The 11,800-nt window shown below is 42.9% G+C and overlaps 1 protein-coding gene and 1 long non-coding RNA gene across 5 annotated transcripts in view; one reads left to right on the forward strand and one right to left on the reverse strand.

The window, feature by feature from the left end:
• LOC108446852 overlaps window positions 1-11,800 on the forward strand; it is a 211,121-nt gene that overhangs the window by 186,245 nt on the left and 13,076 nt on the right. The gene's annotated exons all lie outside the window — the stretch shown is intronic.
• ADGRD1 (adhesion G protein-coupled receptor D1) overlaps window positions 1-11,800 on the reverse strand; it is a 137,901-nt gene that overhangs the window by 34,253 nt on the left and 91,848 nt on the right. For 3 of the 4 annotated variants that reach the window (XM_017734747.1, XM_017734746.1, XM_008634004.2), the window contains 5 exons: window positions 11,602-11,705; window positions 9,137-9,248; window positions 4,862-5,015; window positions 1,804-1,870; window positions 755-821 (listed from right to left, as the gene is read on the reverse strand). In XM_017734747.1, coding sequence (XP_017590236.1) covers window positions 755-821; window positions 1,804-1,870; window positions 4,862-5,015; window positions 9,137-9,248; window positions 11,602-11,705 — 504 coding nt within the window. The remainder of the gene's footprint in view (window positions 1-754; window positions 822-1,803; window positions 1,871-4,861; window positions 5,016-9,136; window positions 9,249-11,601; window positions 11,706-11,800) is intronic. The other variant, XM_017734748.1, reaches the window with a different exon arrangement.

Genomic DNA, 11,800 nt, shown 5'->3' on the forward strand with positions numbered 1-11,800 from the left:
TCCCTCATGGTCCTTGTGTCGGCCCCCGGCCGTGCCCCTGCACCCTCCCCTGGAAAGCTGCTCTCCATGAGGGCTGGCAGAGGTGCTGGGCAGCCACCTGAGCCCAGCAAATTCACCCTAACAGCCCTGCCGTGATCAGCCAGACAGCTTGCCCTACCTGACAGCAAACCAAAACCCAGAGGATGAGAACAGATTCCTGAGCACTGCAGGGACACAGGTGTGGAGCAGCCTGGTGCCTCCCCTGAGCCCCCCCAAAGGGTGACAGCTCACACCACTGTTCCAACACATCCCTGCTGCTGCCTGGTGCTCTGCTGGTGACCATCTGCACTGGGGCACCCACAAAAGCTTCAAACACCAGTGGGATGGAATCAGGCTTTCAGCTTTTACTGGTGTACATGAAACACAAACCACAGAGTCTGTTCTTTCGGAGGATATTTCTGAGAAATGTCAAAACTCCCAAGACCACTTGGTATCACACAGTTATTAATGACCCCAGCAGGGCTGTCCCACTATTTCAGGTCCTATCTTTGTCTTTGAATAATGACATTAACAGTGTGATAATTAATATGCATAAACTAATACACACCCATGTATGACACAAAAATTCGGAGCAGGAACCAAGAATTTCTGGAGAACTCAGGACTGCTGTTTCACTGGGCTGGCACAGGGGCTGACCCCAGGCCTTCAGCCAGTTCTGCTGCGTGGCTGACACAGAGACACAACAAGGAACAGCAGCTGCTGTGGTTTTACCTACCAGAATGACAAACATCGCTGGCGCCACGAAAGCCCAAATGGCTCCATTCTCCAGTGAAAGCCAGCAGCTGCAGGGAGAAATCAGAGCGTTTTCAGAGGAAACACACAGTCATCTAATTAGTAATGTTATTAATTTAAAAAAAGCCACAACTTACAAAACAGCTAAAAGAGAGTGCAAAAAGACTGATGAATTTTGAAAGCAAGAGAAGTGATAGCACATCAGGAAAAAGCTCCTTTTCCCTTCACACTCGGGGGATCCAAGGAGGGATCTCATTTGGATTTGTCACAGAGCCAGTGACAGCTCTGCCCCAGCACACCTTCACAGGAGTGCAAAGATGGGAAGAGAAGGAATGTTTTACTTGCAATGAGTTGTTCTCGTATCCTCGGCCACAAGCAGGCATTTCAGTGCTGGAGCACCGTGAAATGTCTTCTTGGAGCAAATTTGTCTCGTTGGAGCCAGAGACAAATTGAAGCCCTCCTTGCCACTCCTGGCTGGTGGTGGGGAAGGGGCTGGCAAACACAACCTCACAGGCCCTTCTTACAACCCTGAAGAGATGGGCCAGTTTACCACACACAGAATTATTTTAGGGTTAAATCCTATGGTGTTCTTTCATATAAATTTGTTCTTCTTCTCCTAAATTAGAAAGGAAATTAATTTTCACAGTTTTGGACATCTTCCATTCCAGATTTCAGGTGTGTAACTGCACTTTTCTTCAAAAGATTGATTATCTTTAATCAATGATTACTCTCATCTTGGTAGAGATGTTTCCCCGCTGAAGAGGGGGTGAGCAGGGAGCTCACTGAGGAGCTCTTCAGTGAAAAGCAGGAAAAACATCTCAGGAGCTTTTTTGTGCATCATCTTTGTGAAAACCAGACTTGAGGCTTCCATGTTTAAGAATATGTCTACACAAGTCATCCTTTTGCAGGCTCCCTCCCCTGCTCCTTGGGAGGATCTTGCAGCACCACAGCCCTTTTAACATGCCTACGAATTTCCTCCACATCAGATTTTTCACCTTATGGCACCTGCAGTGAGGATCTTTTCATACTCACTTGCCACTTTCCCCATAGCTGTGTAGGGATGACGTTGCAGAAATGACACAAATCAGCAGTGGGCAGCCTGCAGGAACACAGATGCAAAGACAATATTAGGAATAAAAGTATTTCTTCCCGTAAGCCCTGCAAGTTCTGCTAAATTTTGTATGAACAGGACAGCTCAGAATCATTTTCAAATTAAGTCTAACTTGACATCCTCCTGCAGCTGTTTCATCCAACATATTTTAATCAACTGATGTCAGACAAACAAAATTATTTTTTAATAAAGCACTAGTTTAACTGTTAAACTGAATCAGTGCTAATTTCCTTGGGAGTCACAGTCATCTTTAAGCCTGGTTTTGGTTTATGGACTTTCTGCCTCTTGCTGTTCAAGCAGTGATACCATGTGAAGCAATATTAGCCTTATTTTAACCACTTTCCCCCAAGTAAGTGCATTTTTGTTCAAGAATTCAAAGTTAGATAGGAGAGCAGAGCTTCTCACAGGGGTGCATGAATAGCAGGTGAGAGGACAGGAACGGGAACATTTGGTCATCCAGAGCATCACACCCGGCAGCAAGAGACAGAAGCAAACTCAGACCCCCCTCAGGTGCCCAATCAAGACTGATTTTAACCTAAATATGTAATAAATCTACAAGGTTTCTGTGTTTAGAGGAAACTCTGCTTCCAGATGGTTCTGGCAGTGGCAGTGTGCTGTGCCCTGGGAGGTGGAGGAACGTTCATGGGATGACACAGGGATTACACAAAGGCAGTTCTGGTCCTGCTGTCAGGAGCTGCTCTGGCCCCAGCACTGCCAGGTCCTGTTGTGCCACTTCATTCCAGGCCAGGAGCTGCAGAGGAAGCCAGGGGTTCATTGCCAACAGTTCCAACTACAGTAAAACCCATCCCTTCAAGTATTAAATGATTGCTTGGTAATTCCTGTATGATTTAATAAAATGTGAAGGTTTGAGCTTTTATCATCTTACAGAATTTAATAAACAGGTCCCAGACAGAGTATTAGACATGATAGCTTAAAGTTTCAATTTTCTTTTTAATTCTTTCGGTTTTCTCTGCATGAGGGTTTTACAAAATTCTCTGACAGGCAATTTCTGCTTAATTTTACCTCTATCATCCTCACAAATTCTGTAAAGTTTTCCGGTACTGGCAGAAGTATAATGTTTGGAAGAAGTATTTTCATTCTTTAATAACTGCAACTAGAAGCACATTTATAAATATTTATATATTGATATGAATATGTATTTATTAATATGGGATATACTCAGTAGTTAAGAAGCATTATAATTTGAAAGCTTCTGTGTCTTCTATACATGAAAAAAAACCAAAAAGAAACCCCAAAAATCCAGGCTGTAGAGACTCTGAGGCAGACAATTCAAAGCAATTTTAGGACATAAATCCTAAAAGGCTAAATACGTCATTTATTGAGGAAGATGAAGCATTAGACACAAATGAAAGTGTATTTCCTTCCAGTGATGAAAAGTTCTACTTTGCTTGATGGGGATAAGTATATTCTCCCATTTATTTTGAGGAAGTTCATTTTCTATGATTTTCTTCTGCTCTGTTACATCAGATCTGGACAGAAGTCAGGGACTACATCAACTAACAGCAAATAATGACATTTATGTCTTTTGACAGCTCAGAACAAAGTCTTCACTCTGTGACAGTTTCTAAAGGAAAGGAAACTGGCTGGAATAGGAAAACATCCACTCTCACAAACTCTACCACCAGCACCCTACAAATGGTGGGACGAAAAATCTTTACTACAACAACCTCTGCCTGATATGCTGAATCACCAAGGCAAAGAAGAAGTAGTTTTGGGGGGTTTTTACCCAATCAATCAGGTGCCTGGTTTATTTTTTGTGCCTTCTAAATCACTACCATTTCACAACCAATAAACCTTGCACAAAATGCCACATGGATGTGACAATCCTGAACCTGTCACACAGACACAGCAAGGGCAAAGCAGAAAATCCTCCAGCTGCAGCTTGTCCCCCCAGTCTGGTGGATCCCATGTTCACCAGAGGATCTGACAACAGCCCTCAGACACAACTGCTAAGAAGAGTTTTAAATGAATGAGGAAAGATGCACGAAATAAAAAGGACATAATTTTAAAAAAAGAACAAGTAAGCAGCTCTTGAAATAGATAAATATTTCACAGCATTACTATCACCCAGATCTGCATGGTGCCAAACAGGTATCAAATATTCCAATTCTGGCTGCAGCAGGTCTGTATTATTGATTTAATTGCTTTTCCTGTATCTCCAAATGAACTTGGAGGGGAGGAAAGATAATGCATATTTTAACATATTTTGAAATTATCTGTAATTGCATAGATATTCCTCTTCTATGTTTTCACATCTATTCTTTGACTCAGTGTACGAGGTTCCCTCTTCTTCCAAATGTGGAGCTTTGTCAAGCACCACTGCTGCTCTTCCAGGGCTGGGAGAGCAAGTGACTTTCATCTGCTGCAAGAGTCTGCAACAAAATACTGAGTTCTGGCTCTCCAAACATGGACACAGATTATGCTTTCATTAGTGCATGTAGAAAGCCTTGAATCGCTGTCTGTGACATTCCCATGTCACAGAACCTCTTCTTCGTTCCTAATAATAATAATATTGGGGTTCTGTGCACAGTTTTTACCTAAGGATTTCAAGGCACAAAGCACCAACTAATGAAGCCTTGTGATACTTCTGTGCTACCGTGCCCATTTTTATGCATGACTTTGCAGAAAGCAGATGGAATAAGCCAGTGTTGTGAGTTAGAACTAAAAAAAGAACATACCAGTGTAGGGAGACCTCCCTCCACAGTCCTGCTATTGATTTGGTAATTAAGGTTCTGATCTGGCCTAGAGAGGTTGTGGCATTCCCTACAGTGGAATTAGGCTCAAGGACTACACATTTTGAAGTCTGATTGCAGTCAGAAAAATTATGCATTTTCTTTACCCAGCAGATGTGCTCTCAGTAAGGCAAACTGTGATCATGAGATGACAATTTCAAATATGCTTCTGAATATAATGTCCTATAGTGAGGAGACTTAAAGTAAGCAGCTACTAAATGCTTACCCCATCCAATTCCATAATAGTATAAGTGCTTGCTTTCTTCTGACCCAAATACTTTGATCACCATGCTGTAAAGATGAAATCCTTCCACCAGCATCCATGCAAAAGCACTCAGGAAGAAAAAATGAAGGAGAATGGCCAGTATCTTGCAAGGCAGCTAAATTAAGAATAAAAATTAATACATTAGTCCTTTGTGGTACAGTCACATTGGTTTTCTTTTTTTTTTTTTTTTTATCTATAGACATTTACATGCTAAATGCTAAATCACTGAAGTAAAACTGTCTTAAAAGAAAGCACTAGACAATTTCATTTTTCTACTGCATTTTCAGATAACTTCAGAGTAACAAATCCTCTTACCTTTAAAAAAAATCAAAAAACCCCCTAACAACATTGCCAAATGTAGTGTGGAAATCCAAATGTTTTATTTATTTATAGCAGTAGGAGCAATACTCCCACTAAAGTCTGCAAAATATTTAGGAAATCAAAACTGAAGTGTCTGCATCTGGTTGCAGAGCCTGTAGTAAATACAGGAGTTGAAGAAGTGGGGTACAAGTGTTGTCCTGCACCCTGCTCCCTGGTTTTCCTTGCATTGCTCCTCTCAGCGATCTTTACATTTTTCTCTAAGCCTCCCACCAGCCTGGCTTACCAAAACAGGAAAACCAAATCCTTTCTTCCTCCCCATGCCTCAGGTGCTCACATCACTCCCTGTCCTCACTTTTTGCTTCCCGAGGTCTCCCCAGAGTGGCTGCGCCCATCACTCAGTGACTGAGCAGACGTGGCTGCGCTGATCCCACCAGGAGAAAACCCCGTTGGGTTTGTTTCAGAGAGGCACAGCTCAAACACGCTCGGGGAACGTCCCAGCCCTGACTCAGTTCACGTCTTGGGGCAGGCTGATGGTGACAGACCTTCTGCCCTGTGGCTGTAACACCCCTTCTGTGGCACCTACAGAATTGTCGAGGGGTTGCTTGCATCCAGTCCATGGAAATGGGAAGACTTTTGCCTTCCTCAGCTGGACGAGCCCCAGAAAGGCTCCTGGCAGGTGGAGTCTGTGTTGGGGAGGCACCACCAGTAGGAACCAATTTGCTGCCTCAGATGTTAATCATCAATTCCCTTTGTTGCATGAGCTAAGCTGTGCTGTGCTGGCATTTTATTCTTTATGTGGATGATTTGAGATTTTGTACTCTAATAAAAATTAAAATGTTGGGACTTGATAGTATAACGAAAATGGAGGCTTTCCTGCCCAGTCTCACTTGTACTAGTGCGAGGACATTCTAATGCAAATCCAGTGGGACTACGTGTATTCAAAAGCAATAAATTTGGGGTTAATTCGTGTGAGTGAGGTCTGTATGTAGTTTAGTATTTCACAAAATTCAGTGACATGTTATTGAACCAGATTAGTTTATTGACAAAAGCTGTAAAAGCCTTTCCAGTTAATTTTATCATAAGGCTATAAAATCCATTTTAATGCCTTTTGATTTCTACCAGAAGATTACTCCACAAAAATATAAATGCAACATAAAGCTGACTTACAGGCTATTTCTGTCAAATGGATAATTTCCAACTTTTGAGTAGCCAAACAATATGAATCACAAAACAGCAGAAAAATAACACACCGTGAAGTAGCAGGAGGCTGGTCTGGATATAATTTTATGTAATACCTACTTGCAGATTTGTACATAAAATCCATAGCAAAGTTGCTGCTCATTCTGATTTTTTCTTTTTTTGGACTTAATTATTGCTTAGGAGTTACTCTTAAATGGCAAAATTGCCTTCTACAAAAGCACTGAAAAGCTGAGCCTTTGCATACTAACCCCAAGCATCTCTCGTGCTGCACCATGTGAAACACTGTACTTCTAGCAGAACACTGGTAAAAAGGCAGATCTTGTTACTGTTACTCTTAGAGCTGACAACTCGAGAGTCTGTGAAAATAGAAAAAGCAGCCCGGCCAGCAGCAAGGTCTGTCATATTATTGTTGTTGAGAAAGTAAAGCAGACTCTCAGAAAGGCCTCTCAGAAAATATCAGTAATGTTTTTTTACTGAGGACAGTCTTAAAACAGATAGGTAAATTTATACATATATCACAAACAAAAGCAGCTCTTTTCACCTCTCCATCTGGAAGTTTCCAGCAATGCTGAGTTCAATACCCTGATCCAGAACTGCAGATAGTACAGACATTAAATTTTCTGGTTGTGCTGGAAAAAACCCAGTGCTGGCTGACATCTTTTACTTCAATTTTCATCTTCGTATGTCTAAATAATATTTCAGTTTTCCCCACAAACACACTCAGGTGTTTGGAAGGCTTCAGTAGGCTAACGAAGAATTGCTTTAGTACGAATTGTAAATCATTAAGTTATGCATCTGAAAATACCAGGGAATGCTATATACCATATCTGCAGTCAGAACCGAAATACCCCTGGAGTCAGAGGTGGGAAAATGATGGGGAGGTTCAAAGCAGCCACACAAGGAAGAGATGCCAGCTCAGCGCCTGGTTTTGAGGCCGTTCCCTGTGGCACAATTCCTGCATTGCCTCGAGTAAGGGGTACCACGAAGGGTCCTGCAAGGGCACCAACAAACGGCTCAGCACTGACACAGCCAGCCCCGGCACAGGCAGAGGATCACAAATTCACACCTTCTCGTGTAAATACTGCCTCCCTCTTTTTGTAAACGACCGTTTAGCAGTTCAATTACAGCTGCAATTAAAGGTATTTAAGCTGCTGTCAAAGCCAGCGGGAGCAGAGCAGGAGTAGGTGAGGACAGCAGACTAATAAAAGGATGAATCACAACCCCCTCGGATTCCAAGAGGACAAAGCATAAAAATAAGAGCACAGCAGACAGTATTTACATCACGTTTGTCAACTTTAAGATCTTCGCAGTGTTAGCCCATACAATTACAGCTGTTAAAGAGGAGGTAGGGCTAAAAAATCCATGGGTTCTGTGAAGCATTTCATTTTGCAAAGCCTGAGGTGTAAAACAGGTCTTGCTTTCTTATGCTACTCCCGATTTCACCGAAGTAGGTTTGGAACAGGCTTAAGAGAAACTATGCAGCTATTAAACTGCGGCTTCAGTCTGTGTGAGCATTTCACAAGCTTGACTAAACAAGCAGGAGCTCTGTGTGTGAACAAGGCGCATCATAAATGTAGGTGCCGCTGGGACTGGTCCCCGGAGAACATGGGCTCTCCCTGCGTCCAACCCAAACCTGGAAACACAACTCGTATTTCACAGTAGTTTAAAAGATTGAAGGTGATGCTGGCCTTCATAAGGTGTAAAGAGGCTGTCACACACCATCTGAAGTGACTCAGCTGAATTGTCTGAAAATTTGGAATGGATGAAAAAGAAAAACCTGTGAGAACACTACACGCTGTTAGACGCTGAGTGAGCCTTTTATTGCCCTCAAGCCTATGCCCTTTCATCAGGGTTTTAGCGCTATACTTAAAGAGGATTATTTTCATGCCTGGTTTCTACTGTCTTCAGCTTCATCTTTTTCTGCTCTCCAATGTCTCCATTTCATTTTCCTTCTAAACCATTCCCTACGATTTTCTCCCTTGCACATTGCGTGACTCATTCAGGACCCATCTGAATGTTAAACAGCAAAAGAGTATGAAGTTAGTTTTCCAAAGTGCTTTTAGATCTGCAGGTAATAACTGCTTGTGCAAACCAGACAGTACAGTTATTTATAAACTCAACAGAAATTCAAGGGATCCCATTTGAGCTGAATATAAATTTAGGTAACCATTGTACTGGCAGAATGAAGAATGTGCAAACCTCATATTTACTTGTACTGAGAATAAACAAAAACACCACCCCAACCCCCCCAATAATAGAAACCACTGGCTGCTTCTGAAAAGTATTTTGGAATAGCAGCTGGTCACCAAAGTAGCCAAGTTGTTACCAGCAAAACACAGAGCACCCTGGAAGTTTATTGTAAAATCAGGTTTTGTTTCTGCTCTTCAGGTGGGACTTTCCATCAAAGACATTACATTACTTTAAATTGCATTTTTTAAACACAGCACTGGAAAGAAATTGGTTTTACTGGTATGTGATACTGTTAATTTGGCCTTTTGTCTTAATCTAACCCAGCTGCTTTAGATGCCAGTTTTAATGGTTTAGATCCTGGTACTCAGCATAAGGAGTTCCCCTGTGTAGTAGGATGGCATTTTTTGGCTAAGGCATGTTAAAAATAGATCTCACATGGAAGACACTTTCCTGCACGTGGCACGTGGCATTCATTCCACAGAGTTGCCTCCCAAAACAAACAAAATCATCCTTTCTTGGACTTACAGTTCCAGGGCTGAACTGGAAGCTGGTGAGCAGCAAGATCTGGGCCAGCAGCACAGCAAAGGACAGGTTGGCGTGGATGTGGTAGCGCTGGTTGCGGATGGTGCTGACAGACCTGGCAGGAGACAGGAACACGTGAATGAAGCAGTGTTCCAAGAGGCACGAACATATCTATGATTTATCAGCAAGCATTTAAATTGGCTTTTAGTTTTGGTGGGGTTACCATGGTGTCTTTTGAACTCTCCTTCCACCAGGATGGGGTGGCACCTGATGAAAGGCAGCAGAAAGATCGACTTGCACATGAGCAAGCTGATGACTAGTGACAGAATATTAACACAGGGAATTGGTTCCAATTCTGACTTACACCAATATAACTTCTGAGCACAGGAGCTATATCTCCATACACAGATGGGCCATGCCTATCTTGACAGGGACCTGACCGTGGTTGCAACATCATTTGAACATATCTCTCTTGGCTTTTCAAAAACCACCTGGAAATCTGACAAGAACAGGCTTTCCTGGAAGTCTTCTCACCTCGTGTTTCTGTTCTCATCCAGAAATAGGAAACAGAAAACAAAAACATTGATTTGAACATCTCAGGCCTTTTGTCTAATTCTGTTCTCTTTAAAAAACAAACAGCCCTGGTGGTAACAGGTTTCCTATTCCAATCCACACTGCCTGCTGCACTGCTCCACATGAAGAGGATGAAGAGGGAGATGACCAGAAGTATCAAGATCCCAAAAAGTAACTCAAGGATGCACTGCCTGGTGCCAATGGCTCTCTAATGAGGAGTTCCCTGTATCACAAACTGGAATGGTGTTACCCAGGAGGGGAGCAGGGCTCACTGCCCTCCCGGGAAGGGGCTGCCCCTGCCAGGACATGGAGTAGCAAAGAACTTGCCAGATTCTTCTCCACTTATGTCACAGTCATCTAACACCACATTGCAAAATTTCACTTCAGCTGCTTAATGAGACCCTGCTCTCCAGTGAAAAGATAATAAAATTATTTTTAATTGGCAGTTGGAAGGATGCTGTCTGTAGGTGGGGTGCTTAACCCTGTGACAGTCAGCTGGCTCCAAGCTCTCTTCCAAGTCTTCTGTTTCTCTCCAGTTTCCCGAGGAGTTTTCAGCCCTGCTGCAGCAACACCTCTTCTTTTTTGCTCCTTTTTCCTTTCTAAACACTCCAAGATCCAATTTTGCACTCAGACTAAAATGGAGCAGATCATTCCCCTTAGCCTAAACATGCCAACAGCACGGTGCCAGATAGGCAGATGTTGGACTTATTTAGAGTGGATTTTGCCACACATTATTGCTCTTAATCCAAGTATGACCAACACAGACCTTGGAACTTGGAAATAATACAGGGTCTGGAAAAAAACAAGCATTGCAATCAGTTTACTGAGATGTAGCAAGTCCTTTTCCCTAGAAACTGGCCTCTTAACAGGGTGTCCAAAATACATGCTCAGGCACAGAAAACAAAAACTGAACTCTTAAGTGGGAACAATATGGTTTAGTGTGTGAAAGGAGACAAGAATCCCACTCCTTTCTGTACTCCTGAAGTGCTGCACAACCTTGGACAAGTTGCTTCACCCTTAGCCAGGTTTTCTATTTTTTATTTAGACACAAACCTTTATGAAAGCTTTTTTTTCAGAAATGTTTGTATCAAACCCAGCTGGGCCTCAAACTCATTTGTCACTGCTGGAACATAAACAGGAATAAAGGCCCTGAGTGCCCTGGGGCAGAAACCTTCCCAGCACAGAGAGCCCTCACAGGGGCTGCCCTATACTGGGCAGGAGATCCAGAGGTTTTTAACCACAAGCCATGGAGTGAATTTCACACTGCTTACAGTGTCCTTCATCCCACTAAAGCAACACTTTGGAAGACCAGCCTAATGGAGAACAACAAGATACTTGAATATAAACGTGGGTTGTATGAGGTAATTGTGTACAAGTTGTGTGAAACTAAAGTCAGGCAGCTAACGCTGACTGAGATTTCCTTACTGGGCATTCCTTTATAAACACTGTGCCTGACAGACAGGACAGTGGAAAGGCAGAAAGTGCTCTCTGCATACTCCAAGCAGTCCAAAGATGCAGGGGGGGACAGAGGGGGTGATCCTGCAGTCCCTGTTCGCATTGTACTGGTTTGAGCTCCAGACCAAGACCTCCTACAAGCCTCTTTGCAAGATGCCTCAACTACAGCAAAGCACAGACAGTTTAAAAAAAAAAAATTAAATCTCTCATGGGATGGAAATACCTTGCTATGTAAAGATCATCCCATTTCAGAAAATGAAGGTAATTTAGAAATAACCAGCCAAGTGTTACAAATACATGTGCAGACTCTAATTAAGGAAGGTTGTAGAATTAATAGTCTTTGTTTTATCCTGAGCACCTGAAGGGATCCTACCTTGGAATTCACTGCTTGCCTTTCGGCGTGATGGCTGCTCAGCAGATATTAAGTTAAAATTACTCACGACAATACCGCGAATGTGACCAGCGTGATCGCCAAGCAGAAGATGGACAGGGCGCAGCCAATGTAAGTGATGGAGGAGAGGGCCACCTGGTGTTCTCTTGTTAGCTGTGCAGGAAGGAAAAAACCGAGAAAAGAGCTATTCATTGATGTCTCCCACGGCAGAACCAGGCTCGGCCCCCGGCACCCCGTGCGCTCCTCCA

The sequence above is a fragment of the Corvus brachyrhynchos genome, unplaced genomic scaffold, assembly GCF_000691975.1.
Source record: "Corvus brachyrhynchos isolate BGI_N302 unplaced genomic scaffold, ASM69197v1 scaffold114, whole genome shotgun sequence".
NCBI lineage: Eukaryota > Metazoa > Chordata > Aves > Passeriformes > Corvidae > Corvus > Corvus brachyrhynchos.